The sequence below is a fragment of the Lontra canadensis genome, unplaced genomic scaffold, assembly GCF_010015895.1.
Source record: "Lontra canadensis isolate GAN:19392208 unplaced genomic scaffold, GSC_riverotter_1.0 scaffold60, whole genome shotgun sequence".
NCBI lineage: Eukaryota > Metazoa > Chordata > Mammalia > Carnivora > Mustelidae > Lontra > Lontra canadensis.
In genome coordinates, this window is record NW_022631054.1 from 1,531,166 (window position 1) to 1,553,893 (window position 22,728).

General features: G+C 46.4%; 1 protein-coding gene across 1 annotated transcript in view; it reads right to left on the reverse strand.

Moving 5' to 3' along the window:
• Positions 1 to 22,728, reverse strand: part of CSMD2 (CUB and Sushi multiple domains 2) — a 593,647-nt gene that overhangs the window by 148,412 nt on the left and 422,507 nt on the right. Inside the window, exon 25 of the mRNA XM_032877161.1 lies at positions 21,774 to 21,900. Coding sequence (XP_032733052.1) covers positions 21,774 to 21,900 — 127 coding nt within the window. The remainder of the gene's footprint in view (positions 1 to 21,773; positions 21,901 to 22,728) is intronic.

Here is a 22,728-nt window from a genome sequence, read left to right on the forward strand (position 1 = left end):
ACTGATTGTACCCGATGTCAAGACGTAATGACAAAGCTGCAGTAATCAAGGTGGTGGGTATTGGCGAAAGAACAAAGAGATCCATGGAACAGAATAGAGAACGCAGAGACAGACTCACAGAGATACAGTCAATTGATCTTTGACGAGGTAGCAAAGACGGTCTTTCCAACAAATGGCACTGAAGTCGCTGGACACACACATGCAAAAAATGAATCTAGCTGTGGACTGAGGCCCTTCATAAAAGTTAACTCCAACTGGGTCACAGACTTAAATGTAAACATAAAACTATAAACTCCTAGAAGACGTGGGAGAAACCCTACACGACCTTGGGTGTGGGGAAAACATCTAGATACGCCAAAGGCATGATCCGTGAAAAAACCCAACTGATCAGCTGGGCTTTACTGAGATTAAAAATTTCAGTTCTGCAAAAGACAATGTCAAGAAAATGAGCAGACAAGCCACGGCCTGGGAGGAAATATTTTCAAAAGACATAATTTGAGGGGCGCCTGGGTGGCTCAGGAGGTTAAAGCCTCTGCCTTCGGCTCAGGTCATGATCCCAGGGTTCTGGGATCAAGCCCCGCGTCGGGCTCTCTACTCAGCGGGGAGCCTGCTTCCCCGCCCCCCCTGCCTGCCTCTCTGCCTACTTGTGATCTCTGTTTGTCAAATAAATAAAATCTTAAAAAAATTAAAAAAAAAAGACATAATTTGATAACGGACTGTTACCCCAAATATACAAAGAATTCTTAAAACTCAACAATAAGAAAACAAGTAAGTCTGCTTAAAAAGTGGGCCAAAGACCTTGCCAGACGCCTCACCAAAGATAGACAAATGGGGAATAATCACATGAAAAGACACTCCACATCCTGTCATCGGGGAAATGCAAATGAAAGCAGCAATGAGATACCACTACATGCCTATGAGAATGGCCAAAATCCAGAACATAGACACCACCAAGTGCTGATGGGGCGGGAAATAGGAACTCTCACACACTACTGGCGGGAATGCAATATGGTAAGGCCACTTTGGAAGACAGTTTGGCCATTTCTGGCCAAAGTAAATCTATAGAATGTACACCATCAGAGTGAACCCTAATGGAAATTACGGACTTTGAGCAATAGCGATGTGTCAGTGTAGGCTCACCACTTGAAACAAATGTCCCACCCTGGTGGGGGGTGTGGTTCTTGGGGAAGCTGTGCATGTGGCAAGGCAGGGGGCAAATGGGAAAATTTTGCATCTTTGTCTCAATTTTACTCTGAACCTAAATCTGCTCTAAGAAACTCGGCCTTAGAAAAAGGGGCATGGGGATAAAGGTAAGGAGTGTGTTGTGGGGTTTGAGAGGCTGATCCAGTTGTGGAGGGGGGTGGTGAGCCTACATCTTGGTTTCCAGGAACAGAATTTGGGACACTGGCTACACACAGGCTTGGCTTAGATAATCCTTGGGGATCTGAGGAGGCCAGGCAGGGTTTCCACTTGAGGGGGCAGGCTGCCTGCAGGCCACAGACAGAGCTCTCAGGGCAAAGTAGCTGAGTAGGAACCCTGAATTCTCCCAGCACAAAGAGGTTCTGGCTGTCAAAGCTATTTGACTACCAGCCTTTCTCTCCTAATCAAATTTTTATTTTGGAACAATTTTAGACTTACAGAAAAGTTGCAAAGTTAATATAGAGAATTCCCATAGACCCCTCACCATTTCTCCCACTGTTAATGTCTTATGTTTCCCAGGTGCATTTGTCACAACTGATGAACCAACTTGGATGCATTACTATGAACTCAGCTCCATGCCTCATTTGAATTTCACCAGTTTTTCCACAGATGACCTTTTTCTATTCCAGAAGCCAATCCATTTATCACTATCTCCTTTTAAAAATATCTTTTTAGGGGCACCTGAGTGGCTCAATCGGTTGAGCATCTAACTCTCGGTTTTAGCTGAGGTTGTGCTCTCTGGGTCCTGGGGTTGAGCCCCTCAGTGGCTGGCTTGGTGTGCTCAGCGGGGAGTCTGCTTCTCCTCTCCCTCTCCTTCTGCCCCTCCCCTCTCAAATAAAATAAAATCCCTAAGAAGTATATTTTTAAATTATAAAAATAAGACATGCTCAAGGCAGAAAAAGACAAACAATATATAGATGTACTGAATTTTTTAAAAAGTCTCTTACACAAACCAATCTGTTCTCCAAAGCTTTCCACTTGATATTAGTCTTGCTGCATATCGTTCCAGGCTTTCTTTCAGTGTGCACTCCCCAAATGGGACCATATTTTACAGAATTTTAAGTTACTTTTTTTTGCTTAAGACTGTTAGGGACGTAATACATATATTTCATTTTTTTTCCCTACAAAAAATGGACACTGTTGTATTTCACAATCTCACATAAGACTGCAAGGAACATTCCCATAGCTTTGCCCATTTCTGTTAACATCTCAGTCGACTGTTGGAGGAATTCGGGGGGGGGATGAGTATACACTTAAAAATCTTTTATAAATGCTGTTAAATTATTCTCTTAAGTGATTGCATCAGTTTACATTCCCACTAAATAGTATCAGTGTGACTCCTCTCTCTAAACTTCACCTCATCAACATCAGATATTTAAAATACTTGCCCATCTGGTAAACCAAAATGGAATCTCACTGGTGTTTTGGATAATTTAAGTTATGTGCATATTAAATGTGCATCTTTGTTATATTTTGTTATAAGCATATCTTTGCATGTATTTATTGCCCACTTACATATCTTCATAACCTTTAGACATCTTAACAGAGTTATTTGTCTTTTAAAATTCTATTTACAATTAATTATAATTTTTATTCATTATTTTTATATATTTTTATTTCTCTCTTAAATATTGCTAATATTTTCTCCTAGCAGCTGGTGTCTTTTTGCCCTTTAAATTTTGTTTTTGGTGCCTATTTTGGTGTAGGACTTATTTATTTTTTTAAGATTTATTATATATAGAGAGAGTAAGTGGGAGGAGGGGCAGAGGGGGAAGAAGAAAAATCCTCAAGGAAGGAAAAATCCTTTTCCTTGGTGAGTGCAGAGACTGACATGGGCTGGATCCCAGGACCCTGAGATCGTGACCTGAGCCAAAATCAAGAGTTAGATGATTAACTGACTGAGCCACTCAGGTGTGTCTGGACTTAAGTTATTTTATGTAACAAATATGCTAATCTTTTCCCTTAACGATATTGATGGCAGGGCGCCTGGATGGCTCAGTTGGTTAAGCGCCTGCCTTCAGCTCAGGTCATGATCCCAGGGTCCTGAGATCAAGCCCCACATTGGGCTCCCTGCTCAGCGGGGAGCTGGCTTCTCCCTCCCCTTGCTGCTCTCCCTACTTGTGCTCTCTTTTTCAAATAAATAAAATATATATTTTTTTAAAAAAGAGATAACTTAAAAAAAAAAGATACTGAATGTCGTGTTATGCTTGGGCAAACCCTCTTCTTCCCACAAGATTAAAAAGCCAAACTTGAGTATTTCCCCAGATCTTTATAGTTCTATTTTTTGAGGTTTATAGGTTCATTATGTTTCCAGATGGACACTCAACTCTCCTACCACTGGTCTAAAATAGCCTCGTCCATGTTTTGACTATCAAAATGCTCTGTTTACTTCCTCCCGAGCATTTATTGCAGTCTATACTTACTCATTTGTTTACTACCTGTCTCCCCAACTAGAAGATAATTTTCATGAATGGGGGACCAGGGGCTATTCACTCTGGTGGCCTCAGAGCCTATGACGTGCCTGACACTTTGGATGGTGCCCACGAATGTCTGGGGAATGAAGACAGTTGTCACTGTATAATCCAGGCTCCCCTCATGGATATGAAACATCATTTTGGTCATGACTCTGATTCTAGACACCCTCCTTAGCTCCAAGACTCGCTCCTTGGTCTCTACAGATGCTACTTGTTGTACCACAAACACACCTCCACAACTTACTTCTGTTTTCATATTTCATATTCTTTCAGGGCAAATCCCCCTTCATTTTTTCTCCCCCAAATTTCTTAGCTATTTTCCTAAATTTATCCTTTGAGATGAACTTTATAGTTATCAAGTTCCAAAAAAAACCTCACTGATACTTTGATTGGAATTGCACACATGCATTGATTCATTTGGGCAAACCGATAGCTTTATGTTATTTTTCCCCAGCCAAGAACACTGTAGGTATCTTAACCTATTCAGGGCTTTGTTCATGTGTCTTGGTAACATTTCATACTTTTCTTCTTTGTTATGTTTTTCTTTCTGCATACTTCTTATTGAATTTTTTATTCTATTATTAATGAGATCTAATTTTTATTTGTGTATTTGTTGTTGGGTGTGTGTGTGCATGTTTTTTCTTTTCAGTTACCAGGTAGTTTTACTAGGATTCAAGTGAATCTCCTGGATTTCCCAAGCAAACCCTTTTATAGATAGAGGTGCAGGTCCGCCACACCAGAAGCTGTGTGGGTGCTAGTTCCCCTGGCAGGCATCCCCTCCGGGGGGTTCTGGCAGAGTAAAGACAGATGGGCTTCCTTTCCATGCATTCAGCAGGAAACAGACTGGCAGTCTGGGGCCCCCACACTTGATTGGAAAGAGGAAGTGGGAGCTTCCCAGGAAGCAGAGCCAACAGGCATACCCACTGCTGTGCCAAGCTGCACCCTTCCTTTTCTGTTTTCTCCGTGATACTCAATGGATGCAAAATTGTCCTTAACCACAGGAGCAGACCAGGAGGTAAGCTGTGTGGTGTGGCTGGATGCATTCTCAGAAAAGAGAGGCTCTCAGGGGCTGGACTTGTCAGGGAGGGAGGGAGGAGATGAGACTTGAAGTTTGTATGGTATGAAAGGGAGTGGGTTTTCTTTGCATTAATAACATGAGACAAGGGGCGCCTGGGTGGCTCAGTTGGTTAAGGGTCTGCCTTTGGCTTGGGTCTGTGATCCCAGGGTCCTGGGATCGAACCCTGCATTGGGCTCCCTGGTGAGCTTCTCCTTCTCTCTACCCCTGCTCATACTCTCTGTCACTATCTCTCTTTCTCTCTCTATGTCAGATGGATTAAAAAAAATTGTAAAGAAAAATAACATGAGACAAGACCCAGAGGTGGAGCAAGGTGAAGGGGCCAGAAGAAAGGTGATTCCCACACGGGAGTCCAAGTGGCGTCAGGAGGTCACAGACAATAGAGCTGGGCTGAGAGTGGGAAGATCATGAGGACCCAGAATTAGCTAGAGGAATCTGGGTTTTGTCCCCTTTTAGTTAAGAGACCCACTGAGGTCCCAGAGGGTAAATAACTGAAGGAGTGAGTGAATGAATCCATGAATGAATGAATGAAATTCCAGCAGGAACCGTCTGATAGGAAGCTGTGGAGAGAGAATATGGAGATGGAGCAAGGATGAAACATGTTTATATGACAACCACCAAGTACAAAGCACTTCCGCGTGGTCTCACTTAGCCCCCGTGAGCATCTTTATTTTGTAAGTGGCATCCTTTCCGTCTTTAAAAATGAGAATACAGAGGTTCAGAGAGGTTGAATAACTTGCCCAAGGTCAAGCGCTGGTTTGAGAGTGAGTCAGAATTACATTATGTAATTATAGTCTGGGTCCAACCTTGGTGCTCCCACTCTTTCCCCTGAGAATGCCGCCTGTGCCTCCAGAAGGAAGAGGCTGTGGCCGGGAGGCAGGTGTGTGCGGGGAGGCCCTATCAGTAATCAATAGCTTACATGAGAATCATAACAAGGTGAAAGGGCTGATCTTTGAGACCATGAATTAAAAATGCTGGCTCATTGCATTCGGCTCAGCTGATCCAATAATCAGACAAAAGTCAAAGGCTTGGCGTTGAACAGGTCTAGAGAATGGCAGGGGGAGAGGCAGAGGAGGGAGCCCAAGGTCCTCTGCAGGCAAAAACAATGCAGCTCAGCAGCCAGAAGGAGGGAGGCTGAAGGGCCAAACCTCTTACCGCATTCATTTGTTTCAACACCTCCCTGCGCTGGGTGTGGGGAGATAATGGTGACGAGGACAGGGCGTCCTTTTCCAGTTGTTTCTGGACATGGGCAATATTCCCTCACACACAAATCCCTGTAAAGACGATCAGCTGTGGTGGCACTTGCATGGAAGGAAGGAGCATGCTGAGACAGAGGACCCGCTTTCCAGAGAGCGCCCTTGGGGGGAGGCCCTTTGGAAGGAGGGGACAGGGAGGCAATGGGAGAGGCTCCCAGATACCAGACCTGAACAGAGCAAGAGGTGGGAGGAAGCATCCTGTGGTAGCGAGCAGCAGGTGCAAAGGCCCCCAAACAGAAAGGCTGTTGCGGGACCGAGATGGGCAGGCAGAGGCCAGGTTGGGTGGGGGACCCAAGGGGTGGGGACAGGGTGGGGGGGAGGGGGAGTTTGGGTTTCATTGAGGGATCTTCTTGCTGAGGCCTGGCAGGATCCAATTTCTATTTTACAGTCACTCCTGCTGCCCAGATGGGAGTAGCGGCAGGGGCTGGAGTGGGTGCACCGCAGGTAGCTGGGTTGGGGGGGCTGGCTGCAGGGAGGGGTGTGGTGACCCCTTGTATTAGAAATCCTTGACGAGAGCCAGGGAAGACTTCCTTTGTCAAACCGATCACTCTGATTAAGACTCTTATTGAAGACTTGTTTTCATCTTTGAGAAATCAAAGTCTGTAAAATGCTAATCAGAGGTTCTGATAGATGGGGCTCATTCCAGGCCTGGCAGACAGCAGGCTTGCCTGAGCAGCTCTTCTGTAGGTGAGCATAAGTCTTCTTTGGCTTTTGAAAAACTGGGAGCAGTTTTGAGGACCTGCTCCCCCCTTACCCCAGGTGGGGAGGCACTGAAGGGAGGGGAAGAGGTAAAAGGCTTCACAGAGAAGCCTTCCTCCCAAGGGTGTCTGCTTCTTTGGGCCACAGACATGACACAGGCCAGGGAAGAGGGCTGCAGTGTGTTGGGCGTCACACTCTGTCTCTGCCCTGGAGGCTGCTGCTGCTGAGTGAAAAACATACAGTAATATGTGTGGGATCCCTGTAAAAACGCTTCGATTTGCAGGTTACTTTTGCCACCTTGCTCATGGGGGGACTGAAGTCCCCGGGGTTTAACACAGACCACTGTGGGGTGGGGAGTGGGGAGTGGGTATCACACAGCTAGTAAGGCTCAGGGCTAGCATTCAGTGCATGTCTCTCTGGTACCAAAGGCATTCCTTTCACATTGTCTTCTACCTGAGCGAAGCAAGGAAAACTCCAAGAAGGAGGTGTCTTTGCAGTAATTTTGAAGACAGAAAAGAAATGCAGGAGGAGATGGAGAGAGGAAGATCACAAGAGAGGGAACAGCACACACAGAGGCTTATAAAACGTGGGACTAGCCTTCCTGAATCCAGACGCCCTCCCACCCTTTCAATTCACCTTCTCTGTGCGGGGTACGGTGATCATTCTGAACCACACTGTTCTTTCCTTCACCAAGTCCTTCAGGAGCCCCAGCTGCCATCCTCCAATCCTCTCTGTTCCACCCATTTCCTTCTTGTCTTCTTGCTTCAGGGACTTCTCTCTGCCCGGAACATTCCTACCCTCCCATACACTCCCATACCTGCCACCACAGCGGGCTGAGTTCAACCCCTTCAGTGTCACCTTAAATGGAATCGTCAATGGGACGATTAATGGGAAATCAATGCATCGTTGCAGATGTAATCAAGTTCAGATGAGGTCATCCTGCGTTAGGGTGAGCCCTAAACCCAAGGGCTGACGTCTTCATCAGAGAAAGGAGAGGGAGACTGGGATACAGAGAAGCAGAGGGACAGCGGGGAACAGACCATGTGAACACAGAGTTAGAGACTGGAGTGACATATCTATGAGCCCAGGGTGGCTGGCAACTACCAGAAGCCAGAAGAAGGTCACAGATTTTTCCACAGAGTCTTCAGGGGGAGCACCGACACCTTGACTTTGAATTGTGAGAAAGTATATTTCTGTTCTCGTTTCAAGCTCTTCTGTTTGTTACAGCAGCCCCACAAACGCATACACCACCTGGCTAGCATGTACCAGCTGATACCCCACACCCAGTGGGGACCTTTCTCTGGGCGTCTCCATATCGTGCACTGCCTTGCCATCCCTCACCGACCCCATGAACCCCATCTGGACAGATGCTCCCTCCACGTGCTCCCACAGCTTTGGACCCATCGGTGACGTACCTATCTTACCAAGCTCCTTAACTGCTCTGTTTCTGACTCATTCATCTCTGTATCTTTGGTACCCAGCACCAGGCCTGGCCCATGCTAAGCTCTTGGTCTGGCTGAACTATGAATGAATGAACTGATCACCACCTTGCAGGAATACCATAGTTCAGCCAAACTCACCTACTCTCCTTGTCAAGTGTGTACCACATGGTGAGAGGAAATGAAATCCTCTGTGCTAAGGAAGATACGTCCTATTTTGCCAGAGGTTCTGACATCTCTCTTTATGGCCACATTCAGCTCCTTGGATCTTCCCACTGAATCTTCGGTGCTCTATCACTACCAAAGAAATAGGACCTAGCTGCACCGACCCTAAGCCAGAACTAGCAGCTTTGTCCAAACCCAGGAGACATGGGGAGGATGCAGTCATGGTCGCACACTGGCTAAGCCCAGCCTGGTAGGTTCTCTGAGCCTAGATACAGATACCAAGAGTCACACATCCAATCAAGAGAGAACAGGTACCAGATGCAGACAGCAATGATGGGAATATGGCATGTCTCTGACCCTAAGTGTGGTGTGATGAGTTCTATGGTCAAGGCATGCACAGAGCAGACCCCTACCTGGGTGGAGGGGGTGAGGCAGGCCCCCTGGAGGAGGTGACAACTGAGCTGAGAGTCTTGTCAGATGCACAGGCTGTGTGCAGATGAAGGGGGTGGATGAGGAACGTGAGAAGAAGAGGGAATGCCAGGGAGGGAACAGAGACAGCGTAAAGACATGGATGGGCTAGAGAGAGAAAAGTACCAGTTCTTTGGTAGGACACAAGCATGCGGTGCAGGTGGTGGGTTTGGACAAGCGTGTCCAATGAGTATACAGCGTGAGAGGCACATAAGGAAGGGAGTTTCTGGAGGATTCGGACTTTAGGGATGAATGGGGAAAGAGAAGCCCATGGAGACTAAGACTAAGAGGTAGAAGGAAAAGCAGGAGAAGGTACAGTCCTAGAAGCCAAGACAGGGGAGAGTCTCAGAGGGACAGCAATAATGCCCAAGCTGCTGTGGAGAACGCAATAATCCTATATCCTTTATCTACATCTTATAACTATATATAGGTATATCTATAATAGGATATAGATATAGGACATATATATAAATATATATATATAGGATATATATATAAATATCCTATATCTATAATCCTAGTGACAGTGGTTTGTGCGGTGATGGGGCAGGGCTGGGGGCAGGGGCGGAAGACCAGTGCCCACCAAAGGAGGGGCTAGAGTTAGTCTCACTGTCCTAAGTCTGGTGTCTGTTTCGCCTCGGGTATAACATGGGTGCTCACGGGGACCGACAAATACACTGCTCAGCTCCTCAGCCCCACTGGTCTCTAGTTCTCTCTCTCTCTGGCTCCCTGGGGACTGTCCTGAGACTCTGCTCTCTCCAGCGCTGGGTCATCAATGCTCAGCTGGTTGCCACCTGCTTCAACCCCAGGGCACCCTGGATGGTGGGGCTGACCCTGTTCCAGGATCTCCCGACACCTTTTTTTATAGTGTCTCTGTAGAGTCCCACCTTCTTCCACAATCTCCTGACAGCAGGTGCCCCAGGGAGGGCACTCCCACCCGGCCCTTGCTCCCCTACCACCCCCTACCAGCCTGCCACGGAAACTCCGCTGGACTTTGCTGGTAAGGGAGTAAAGCTCATGACACTCAGCTTCAATGGCACGAAGAGATTTTCCACCAGAGTCTCAATCTAAAAAGCTAGGGGAACAGTGGATTCTTGCTGCAGGTGCCCGTACCTCTCAAGAGCTGTCCCCAGGCAAAACCTGCTTCTGGGATCTGGTCCTCAGTCCCCTCAGTCCCAAGGAAACTTGGACACCTTGGATGCTCTTTGGATTCTGCCAACCCCACTGCTTATAGGGAGCTCATTTGGATCCATTACATGTCAGACAGATACACAAAAGCAAGAAAAAACAGTCCACAGCATTTTGACATGTTGACTTCATTTGATTTCACTTGCGGCCCCCAAATGTGAAAGGGCCTTTGGTCCTTCAGGGCAACCGTTGCCACTCCATGGGTGGATCTTTATATCAGGGGAAAATGGCCCGCGAACAGACACTTGCTGCCGGCGGGAGAGGGTCGGAAATCACTCCTGCCCCCAAGTGAGAAGGAAGCCTAAATTATCCTCAGTGACACTGGCAACTACAATAACAAAATAATCCTTGTTTTATAAAATGCTGCCTTCTGAGCCATGGAGCTGCAAACTGACAATTAAACCATGATCATAATAGCAGACAATAATAATTAAAGCATCCTGCCATCCAAAGAGCAAAAACGGAGAAGACAGACCAAAGCCCAAAGCAAGCATTGACGTCTAGAGCAAAATGAGAGGCTCTTCTTTCCTGGGGCCAGCTGGTATCCGATAGAAAAAAGATTCTTTTGTTACTTCCATGAGGGAGAAAATGAACCTGAGCTTTGGGTCACTGCAGTGGCCGTGGTGATGGCGTTCTGGGAGGCTGGGGCAGTGCACAAACGCAGGACTTAGGCTACTGCTGTGTCTTTCAGCTTTCCTCACCAGTGACCTTGGACTGGCTTCCTTCTTGTCATGGGCACCTTGTACATGAAAGCTATGTGACCACCTGTCATGGGCCGGAACCTGTCCTGGAGGTGTCAGGGATTTTGTGAGGACAGATGTGTCTTTATTCTTCCCGGAAGAAATGTTGTCCATAAATGAAAGGTTCATGCCTCCTGAAGTGCATAATCCGGAGGGAAAAAAAACGTGGCTATGGAATCAAAGACACAGCTTCACATCTTGTTCTGGGATTGCTCATCAGGTGACCTTGTGGAGTCTTGGTTTACTTCTCTGTCGAATGGCGGTAACGGCCTCCATCCAAGCAGTGTTGCTGGGAGGATTATTGTAAATGAAATCACATATAAAGTACCTGGCACCAAGCCTGATACATAGTGCAAAAATCAATAAATGGTAAAATCACCTAAAGCAAAGTCTATTTCTGTTCTCTTTATTTTTATTGAAGTGTAACTAATACATAGTGTTATATTCATTTCAAGTGTATGACTTTTTTTTCCCTTTTACTTGACTAAGAAAGATGTGTTAAAGTCCTTCTACGACTGTCAATTTCTTGTATTTATGACAGATTTAACTCTACATTTTCTTGGTCGGTTATTTGTTGTGTAAAGACCATGACTGTTAGCATTATCATAGCACAGGCACTTTTCCATGAAATAATTCCCTCTGTCCCTGTGGCTGTTGGCTCTCCTTAGCTTGCTGCTGTATCACTCCAATCTCTGTATCTTCCCGTCTGTGTGTATAAAATCTCCCTCTGCTTCCCTCTTACAAGGATTCATGTGGCTGCATTTAGGGCCCACCCAGAGAATCCAGGAAAAATCTCCTCATCTCAAGAGCCTTGATTTAATCACTGCTGCAAAGATTGTTTTTCCAAATAAGCTAATGTTTACAGGCTCCGGTCATTAAAACCTGAAGTCTTTTGGGGCCATCACTCAGCCTACTACAATGTCTTTGCGAGTTTTTCAAGAAGCCCCAGTGGCAATTTTCTGTGGCTTTTGTGCACATTAGATCTTGGCTGAATCAATGATTCTTTGGTCTTACAGCACCGCTGTTCTTGGCCAGTGATGTGAAGGAGGGGAGATTTTAGGAGGATTGGGTTTGGTGTAGGGGTGGTTTCTCATAAATGACCGTTTTATTTGAGGAGGACTTGTTGTGTGCTTACCTGTGTGAGTGTGTTTTGTGAAAAGCTTTTAAGAATCTTTTATTATCCTTGGAACTGATCCATTTTTCATCAAGTTCTATCTAATTCGTTTTGGCTGGAACTCAGTGAGTCTGTTCAATTCACCAAGGACACTTTAGTCCGGTCCCTCCCTCTGTCCCTTCTCAGAGGAGTCTGCTCACAATCTGTATTTTATTATTATACTCTTCTCCATCTGTGCTGCCTGGTTGGTCCTCTGTCTTCCACACTGGGTAACTTCTCTTTCATTATTTCCACACCCTTGCACTTTGTCTCTGCAGTCTCAGACAGAACCTCCAGATTGTCTCTTTCTTCAGTGCATTTATTTCTTACAAGGCAAGTGCTACTCTTGTAGATTTCAGCTACTGTGTCATTAGCTTCTTTTCATTCTTTACTCGAGGTTATCAAGGTCACTCTTTCTCAGGATCTCCCCTCCCGCATTCCATTATCCATCCTTCTGCTATGGATCATCCCTATTTCTTATATTTAAATGAGAATAGCATACATCTATCCATTTAGATTTTCTTTTGTTTACTATAATGTAATCTTTTCAGAAAATATCTTCTTATTTCTTTAGGGAAATGATTCCATTTTTTAAAGAATGGTATGTGTTATGTGGTATCACAAAAGTTTCTTTTATTTCTTTTTTGCTTGTTTACTTAGTCTTTTGAGAGGGTGAGCTCTCTACTGGTCCAGCGTGGCCAGGAACGTAGGTCTGCATTTCTTTTGTTGAATGAATGGAATCCCCCTCTAAGAAATACTAGAGTCCATTTTTGGGATGGTAAACTCGCAGTCAAGTTCACATCTGCTGGCCAATTCGACTATCAAGCGTAGCTCAGATGGGTTATTATTCTTGGATGATTTGAAGTAATTTGTGTTCTTTTTCTAGAGGTGATCCATGAAAACTAAATTGCCAGAGACCACCACCACTCTTACACTGACACCCAGGGAATAACCACATCCTCTCCTTCAAAAAACTTCTGAGCTCCTTTTGACGATTTCCCGATTTGTTGAAATCTCAAGTCTGACAAAGGGATGCCCCGCCGTGTATGTGCTTATCTGCTCAGTTCCTGCAGGAGGTCAGCTCTCGCAGTGCAAGTACAGGGACCTTCTCTGTTTAAGGTTTAACTCGCTGTCACTGCTCAAAAACAAACCTTCTGGAAGCTGCTAAACCTGTGGCCGGGATTCCTGGCAAGAGCTACAAACAGAAGCTTTACTTCTGGTGCCTTCTGCCTCCTCTGGGCCAGCTGCCCACTTGCTGTCTAAGGGAAGCGACGCTGACCGCAGTGGGGGATGGCGGCCCTATGATTGATGGGAAACTGCAGGTGGGGACTCTGGGTCTCAGGCGCAGCCAGATGTTTTGTCTGGTCCAGGCTCCTCCCAGGAAGACAAGCTCTACTGGGCAGGGGTTCTGGTTCATCAAAACTGTAGGCCTCTATCTCCCGGTAATCCTACAGCTGTGTGACCAACAACCAAGAAGGGAGTTTTCAGGTCACCCTTTGCATTAATCATTAAAAAGCATCCCTACAGTTAAAAATCGATAAACTAGGACCATAAGCCAAACATGAGCATTGGGAGTGGAAATCAAAGCTTCCAGAACAGGTTTCCCCAGCCTCCATGGGCCCCAGATCTCCCTAGGAAAGGCACACCTGGAAGAGACCGTGTCTTCTCCCTTCGCCCCATTCCCCAGTCACACGCAGCTCTCCAGCCTAGCCAGATCTGTACTCAGAAACAAGCCTCAGTTCTTCTGAATATAACCAGGACCCCTCAATTATCCTAGACTCCTTCCCTGCTTTCCCAGCCAATTTCTCTGCTTTGCCACCAGTGATCTCCTTTTAGAAATGGAGATATCATTGCATCATACCAGATGATGGGTTCTTCCAGAAAAAGCCCGTCCTCCCTTCCATATGCCTGCAAGGCCCTGACCTCCACCCAGCCTGGTGAGCTCCTACTGTGCTTTTAAACGTAGTTACCATAACCTCTCTTCTCCAGAACACCTTGCCCCCACCTCCTGGCACCACCTGGAATTAGGAACCATCCCTGCACGTGCTCTTTGGTTGTGTTTCACACATAACTTCCACTATTGCATTTATCACGTCACATTAAAATCTGCAGCAGGCCCTGTAGGATGGCCTGTCTGCACTCCATTTCCAAAAACTCTCATCTATCTCTACTATTGAAACTGTATAAGCAAAACAAAATTGATTTCCCACTTTCCCAGCCAGGCGTTCATGGCAAGTTCTGACTAATCAGTTGTAGGAAGATGCCTGTAAGGATGGTGATTCTCCCCGAATAAATACACAAACCCTCAGCACGGGGAAGCTCTGTGCCTTGGTCTCTCCCCTTTGAGGCCGAAATGCCGTGGGGTAAGCTGCAGGACAGCGTCCGGGGACAGCAGTGTGAGAAGAAAGGCGCTGTCCTGAGCGGCTACCCTGGGTCTGGATGGGACCTTCGCATCCTTGTTCCAAGAGAAAAGTGAACCTCCATCTGTTGAAGCCAGCTTTAGTCAGTTTTTCAGCTTCTATTCCTAACTGATAAAATGTCTATCTATAAGACTGAGACTTTCAAGGGAAAAGACTGTTTCTTATTTATATTTATACCCTCAGTACCTGGCAGAATGCCTGGCACTGAGTAAATGCTCCAAGTATTTTAATTGAACTGAATGTGGTTACTGTCTTCAAAATATTCCAATGGCTCCTCATTATACTGAGAAATCCATCTAGAGTTCTCGTCTTGGCACACAGGGTCCTGCAGAGAGCCCTTGTTCCCCACGCAACCTCATCTCCCCTGCGCAGTCCTCAGCCACATCAAGGAAGCAAGCAGTCTTTCGTGGACAGACCCTACGTTTTGCCCTCTGTTTGTCCCTTCGCTCTTTCCCCCTCATTTGGAATGTTTGCCTTGATGCCTGCAGGCAGGCCTTCTCTCTCTTCTCCATTACTGAACTTGGCTTACACTCACTTACAGCAACTACTTTGTCTTGGAGGGACCTGTTTGTTTGAATATTTTCCTCATAGAATGTGACCCCCTGGAAGACAAAGACTGGCCTTAGTCCAATTCTTGTGTTTCCCACTGCACAGTCTCTGATACAGAGGAAGTGTTCAATGAGTGTTTTGTTAAATGGAACTAAACTGGGGTCAGAAGGACAGGCGAGAGAAAAGCCTGGAGCTAAATGGAATGGGTCTGAAGCCCAGATCCCTGGGTAACTGGGAGACATTCCCCTTTTGAGCCTCACTGGTGTCATCTGTAAAATGGGGACAGTAATAACCGATCAAGAATGGGGTATACTGTATGTGTTTGATAAATGTTAGGAAGAGGGGAGGACCAAGAGCAGAAAGCTTTGCCTCCCTCTCATCTCCAGTTTTCCTCTGAGCTGGTCCACTGATTATAATAGGGAAAACGCTAGGCCAACATTGGAAACTGAGAAGAGGTCTCACCCACAAGGGATCAAACTTCCATGTTCTACATCCTGACCACAGAGGAAAGAGTGACATGGAGGGTGCAGCTCACTGTCTGCTCTCCTGCTGTTAGCTGCTAGGACTGGATGGAATTCACTGGCCAGCCTATCCCATTCCTGGCACTCAGGGGAAAAGCACCTACCAAATGCTGCAGATACCCACCGTGTTCAAGGGCAGAATCTGACTGCCAGCTCAAGTTTGTCACACACACCCAAGAAGGGCCCATTTTCCTGCCTGCACCCCACCCAGGGCTGAGTGTGATCTCTGCAGCTCCCCACCATCCCTCCTGGGCACTTTTGGCAAAGGATTATCCTTGCTTGGCTCGCTGGGGTGAGGTGGACCACAGAGTCTGCTGATCACCTCCAGTGCTTGGCTGGGGTTGGGGGTGGTGGTGAGGAGAGACATCTGCAAGACTTGTCCTGTCTGTGCACCTGGGAAGGGTCTCATGGAGGCCTGTGGACTTTCCCACATCTCATCCTATCTGGCACACCAAGGGGCATCTTGACACCTGCTCCCACCACCTGTGACTCTCAGGGGTGACTTACAGCCTGCTGTGCTTAGGAGATGCCCCATCTGGGTAAAATGAGCAACCATCGACCCAGCCCCAGGAAGGAGTTCTCATTACTTGGGAATTTCACGCCAGACACTGTTCTGAGTGTTCAGATAGGTTAACTCACACCCTCATAGCAACCTTAGATTGCAGGGACCATCTTAAATCACCATTTTACAGATAAGAGAACAGAGGCCTAGAGCACCTGTTTAAAGATCTTCCCAAGCTGCACAGCTCATCAGAGTGGTGGGCAATCTTGTGCCAGAGTCCAACTCTGAGCTACAACTTGATCCTGAATGAACAAAACCCTTGGGATGGAAAGAGAAGCAGCTCCTCAGAGGAAATGAGCTGACAGATCAGACAAAATGGCCCAGCTGCAAAATGCAGTAAATGCAGGAAAAAACAGGACATTGTAAAACAAAACATAAATCGTATACTCAGGGAGATGCAAGATGATAATACATCAAAAAAAACAAAAGTAGGCTGTCAAGAGCAATCTGAAAACAACAACAAAAAAAATAGTTTCCTTAAAATAAAAATGAAAACAACAAGATTTCCAAAATAAAGGAGAATAAGATAAATGCTGTTGAAAACAGAATTAATGAAAACACAAGATCCCTGGCAGAATTAAAAGAAAAAAAGGGAGGGGGGGAGATAAAAAACCCTCTCAGATCACTGGGGGTTAAACAAAGCTAATTAAATCAAATCAGCTAACAGCAGCAAGAGTTAAAAATGAAAGAAAGCAATAAAGAAGCATCGCCTGTTTCGGTTGAAAAAAAGCATAACACCTTCGATGAAAAAGAAATATACAAAGCCCTGTGCTCTTTTCACTTTCTTCAAATATACACAGAACGTGAAGAAGACAAAAATTCCAAAGGTAAAAAGGGCACAGTGTGATAAAAATAACAAAGATCATACGAAATATACATAGTCAATTAGTACATTAAAAAAATTTAAATCTAAACTGAAACAAGAGACCATCTAAAATTCAACCTAGTTGAGCACTCTGTAAGGAAAAAAAAAAAACCAAACAACTCTCCCAAAAGAAAATATACTAAGAACTGGAAGCAGCAAAGACAATTAGATATCATTTTGTCCGTCAAACTGATAGACACTGACAGGGTTGACAGTAGCTCATGATTCCGTGTGGGGAGCCAGGCTTTTGGTGGATGTATAGATTGCTGCAGTCATGAGAAGGAAATCGAGGTCATATATTAAAATTTGCCTTCTAAGAATATATCCTAAAGAAATAATTGGACAACAGTTCAAAGGTTCACATATAAGGCTGTTCACTGGAGTGAAAAACTGAAAATATTTACTTTATTAATAGGGGAGTGGAAAAATAAATGATAGTTGTGCCTACAACAGAATCCTCTGTCGCCATCAAACAGGATGAGGCTGATCTATATATTGACATCATAATATGATGATAGAGGATTAAACAGTACATCAAAAGCAGGCCACTAAGCCATGCGTAGAGATGATCTTGTTTTAGAAACCGTGTTTACCGCAATAGCTTGATGTATATATCGCCACACAAAATATCTAGAAGAGCAAGTGGAACCAACAGATCTCAATGGTTATCTTCTGTGGGGTGTGCAGAGGAGACCAGAGTAAGATTAAGGGGACTTATGATCTCTACAGATTTCTATATTTTTTACATTTTGAGTTTTTTATTTTTTTTAAAGATTTTATTTATTTATTTGACAGACAGAGATCACAAGTAGGCAGAGAAGCAGGCCAAAAGAGAGGGGGAAGCAGGCTCCCTGCCAAGCAGAGAGCCCAATGTGGGGCTCGATCCCAGGACCCTGAGACCATGACCTGAGCCGAAGGCAGAGACTTAACCCACTGAGTCACCCAGGCACCCCCATTTTGAGTTTTTTAAAATAGGTGTATTTTTTTTTAAATGTAGAAACATTCTATAAAGATATTCCCAATTAAAAAATAATAATTACATCTTACTCTGAATAAGGACTCAAACACAAAAGGGGCTTTATGTGTTTGTCTTAATTAGGCCTAATCATGAATTCCCTTAACTTTGCTGCTGGTTTTAAGAGTGAGGGTGGTGGGGGACCACAGGGGAGGAGGAGAGAGAGAAACAGGGAAGGAGGGAGAATGGGGGAGATAGAGGAGAGAGAACAGGCATGAGCACAGATGTGTGTGTGGACGCTGTGCACACTGTCCGGGAGCATCAGCTGGGCTGGGGGACTGAACGAGAAAGGGAAAGGCATCCTGTGGCTCGTCTCCATCCCAGGAGTTCTGTTGTTCATTTAGGATCTCGTTGCAGCCCAGCATAGCAGGAAGCCCCTCTGCTCCCTTGGCATCAGCTCCCTGAGGCTGCGAGGCCGCCAGAGGGAGGGCGGAAGCTACCTTCACCTTCTCCCTGCTGTTCCCTGTCATGGAGGCCTTGCACACACATTCAGCCCCACTACTTTATTGTCCTCACTGTGTCACCCTGCAGAGGATGTTTGGTGACTCTGTCTCGATCTTCTCTTCCTGAGGGCCATGAAGAGGTCCTCCTGGCTCCCAACCTGCTCACCCCACGCTCACCATTCCCGTCAGTGACAGCGGTCCTCACACCTGCCCAGAAATTCCATCATTGATTCCTTGTGCTCGCCTGTCAGCTGCTCTTAGATCCCTCTGTGTTCCTCTGGCCCTTGTTCTAAACCTTCCCTCCTGGGGATGAGGCCATCTTGGGAATGCTAACGTCGCATGGTTGTGGATGAGTGAATCTGCTTTAGAAAGTGCTTGCCCGAGGATTTACAACTGCAACACCATGAGGTCCACAATGGACTCTTGAGTGATACAGCAAAAAAGGATAGAAGAGAGAATGCATATACGGCGAAATATTCATAATGGCCGAGTCTAGGTGGCAGGTGTGCAGGCGCTCGTGTGCTGTTCTTTCAACTTTTCTGTGTATGTTACATACTGTGTGCTATGCAGCAAAACCTAGGGAAACAGAAGAAACCACACTTTCCCTGTCCACTGAGGAGAGTGAGACCATCTGGTGTGACAACTTCAGTGTTTCCTGAATTCATCCCTTCTTCTCCACTCCTACTGCCCCCTCCCGGGTTCTGGCTCCTCATCCCAACCACGATCTGGCACAGCCTCCTCCCTGGGCTCCCTGCCCCAGGCTACCCCATTCTCCACGAGGTTGCCAGCATGGGTCCAAACCCAGTGTCTCAGGCCCCATGTTCTCAACCCTGACCAGGCTACTAAATGATGATCTGGGCCTGGGGACTGACAGCTCATGATCTGGGCCTGACCACACCCAGTCACTTCCCTTCCCAGCAGGCTTCCTCCCTGGCTACCCGGCAACTTCCTCTCCATCCTTCAGCTCTTGTGTCCCCTTTTCCAGGACAGCATCTCTGGTCTCCTGTCCTGTCTTTTGTTCCCTACCCCTCCCTACTCCTCCGTCTCCCTGTGTATATGCCCATGTCACCCCTTTGCCAGTCTGGGTGTCCGGGTCTTGATTGCGTATGTGACACCAGCACCTTGCCCAGACAATGCCATGTGTTAGACAGACAGGTGGTTGTTACAAGAATCAGTGAACGAGTGAGTGAGAGATGCTCCAAGGTAGGGAAGCAGGAAAGCCTCCTGATTTGTATATATGCACATTACCGTGAAAGAGTCATTATACTCCTGATTCCGTCATTGCTCATTTAACACTTATTGAGGGACTATCATGGATCTGCTAGTCATATAACCCCCTTTTGGACCCAAGTCCTGCTTGCTTCAGTTATTCATTCATTCATTCATTCATTCATCCATCACTGGACACTTTGTGGGGCCAGGTGCTAGGGGCACTGTGCTGAGAGCTGGGAGACTTGCAGAGATGAATCGGGCAGAGACCATGGCTCTAGCCGGGCAGGTAAGGCAGAAGCACAAAGAGAGGATGAAAGTGGTCAGTGTTATAAGGAAAATGCAGGTCATGGGCAAAGGGAGTTCAGAAGAGGGGGACAGACTCCTAGGAGTCCAAGAGAGGGGACCAGAAGACTTCCTGGGTGAGCTGATACACACGCTTGACTTTGAGGGATTTGGAATTTCAGACATAAGCCTCTGAAGGAAGGAGGGTATTGCAGGGAAGGCAGAGTGGAAACAGAGGCACAGAGCGAGGCCACGAGCCTGGATATGCACAGGGGCCACCAGTTGCTTGGCTTTGTTGGAGTGCCCCTGGAGAGAAGGGGTGGGAAATGAGGTTGGGCAGATAGGTTGAGGTCATGAGGACCTTGAAAACCAGGATATGTTTAGCTTCTGTGAGCTTGGGTGTCATGGAAGATTTCTAATTAGCAGGTGAGCTGGTCAGGTGTGCTTCCAGAAGCTTATTCCAACAGAAATGTGCAGGATGAATTTGTATATTTAACTTGTCCCCCTAACAGTGCACAACCCCTAAGAGCACTGCTGACCTCATTTTTCACAAGGCTTAGCTCAAAAACGTGCACAGAGCAAACACTTAATGCATTTCTTTAACTGTAATTGAACTGAGTCTAAGGACCTGTGTACATCAGCAAATACACAAATGTCTATATCTCTTCCAGCAACGTATCCATTCTGCCAATTCCTTTTAACTGAAAACTCTCTAGAGCATAATCTTCTCTAGCTATACTTCTCCTTGCCTTGGCTCCCCACTATTGCAAATCGTCCACATTTCATTCCTGGGTCACTGCGGTAGACTCCTGACTGGTTTTTTTCACATGAGCTCTCTCCACTGTAAATGACCCTGATGGGAATGATCTTGCTCAAGAACTCCCATGGCTACCTCTTGTCGGCTGGCATTCACAGTCCTCCATGACCACACCGTGCTTCACCCTCTCTACCTCCCTTTCTTTGTTCACATGCCTCCCCCTCTCTAGCCAGACTCTGTCTCCTCTCCAATTGCCTTTTGATCCTCCTTCCAGACCTCTGCTCATCCTGCCACCCCAACCTACTCCTTTCCTCACAGCTCATCTGAACCACAGCTCAAGTGAGGCCCAGCTTTGCCAACAGTGTGAATAACATGAAGATTCAGATAAACTTGGTTCACATCCAGCTTTCTGTGGGACTCACTGTGCAAACTGAGACACACTATGCATTCCCTTGGGATCTCAGTGTTCTCATCTATTAAATGGGACTGAGAACAATGTCTATTTGTTATTAGGACTTACTATTAGTAAAGAACTGTTAAGAGGATAGACATGCCAGGCTCTGGGCTGGGTAAATGGGGATGTTCCTTTCTCCTCTGACTTTTTGGAACTCCTGTAAATAATTCCTGCTGGTCAGATGCTTGTATGGAAGGAAGTTATATTTTGAGGGAGTATGTATGCAGTATTAGACACTGCTGGGATTTTGTAATTACTCCCTCTGCAACTCTCAAACACTAGCATTTCTGCCCCCACTTTACAGATGAGGAAACTCAGACTGAGAAGAGGAAACAATCTGGGATCACACCGCTCTGAGCTGACACTATTATATGAGAAATTACCACAGAAGCATTCCTAGATATTTACCATGTTCCCAGTACGATGCTGGGCGCCTTGCACATGCTGTCCCATTCAAGTCTTTCCCCCGAGATGCTGCTACTATAATAGCAAATAAGGGCTGTGCCCCAAGTCCTGCAAACAGCAGGTGGCAGGGCTGGGATTCCTGCTGGAGTCCATATGACCTCCAGCTCTGCTCTCAGCTACTCTGCCGTGACTGTGCCACTGAGGCCAGAGAGTTGTCTGAACTTGGACAGCAGCCCTATGAGGCCAAGATTGGCCTCTCCAGGTTTTCCACAGGCACCAGCCTGAGCCTGGGGTCACAGCAACTACTGCTGATCACAAGGGCCTCCAGGTGAGGTGGGCAGGTCAGCCACTAGTGAGGGGCCCAGCAATGATGCTGGTGATGACTATCCCGAATGGCGAGCAACGGGGACTTTGCCAGCCGTGCCACTTACCCGATGGTGCAACCAGCATCAGCCTCGATGGTCCAGATGCAGTTGAGATTGTGTTCGTAGGGAGCCGGATACCCAGGTGACAGCACCTGTCCCGCCACCTCTCCTTTCACTGTCCCTCCACACTCAGCTGAAAGAAATCCCAAAAAAGTGAGCTTTATGGGGTGGCCTGCAGGGCCAGCAGGGACTCAGTGTCTCCTCCTGTCAGTACACCCAAGTTCCCTCCAGGTGACTGAGCACAGCACATAGAAAGGCCCGTGGATGCAACTTGTATTCACAATCTACAAAGAACCCCTACAACTTAATCATGAAAAAATAAGCAGCCCGATTAAACAATAGGCAAAGCATCTGAACAGACATTTCTTCAAAGAAGGTATGTAAATGGCCAGAAAGCATGAAAAGCTGCTCAACATCATTAGCCATCAGGGAAATGCAAACGAAAACCACAGTGAGATGTGCCTCACGTCCACAAGGGTGGCTGCAATCAAAAAGCCAGACAGGGCAAGTGTCGGTGAGGATGTGAGGGAACAGGGACCTGTACACATTTGCTGGTAGGAAGGCAACAGAGAGCAGTTGTTTTGGGAAACAGTTTCATAGTTCCTTAAAAGGTGGCACGTAGTCACCGTAGGACCCTGCAATTCCACCAGTAGGCACAGACCTAGGAGAATGAAAGCGTACGTTCACACAAAAATGCTCACAGCAGCCTAATGCATAACAGCCCGAAGATGGAAACAACCCAAATGTCCATCAGCCGATGGATGGATAGACAAATATGCTGTAATCTGTATGATGGAATAGTATTTGATCATAATAAAGGATGAAGGACTGCTACCCGCTCTAACAGGAATGGACTTGAAAACATGAACTAAGTTAAAGAAGCCAGGCTCCAAAGGCCACATATTCTATGATTTGGTGTGTATAAAATGTCCAAAACAGAATAATCTGTAGAGACAGAAAG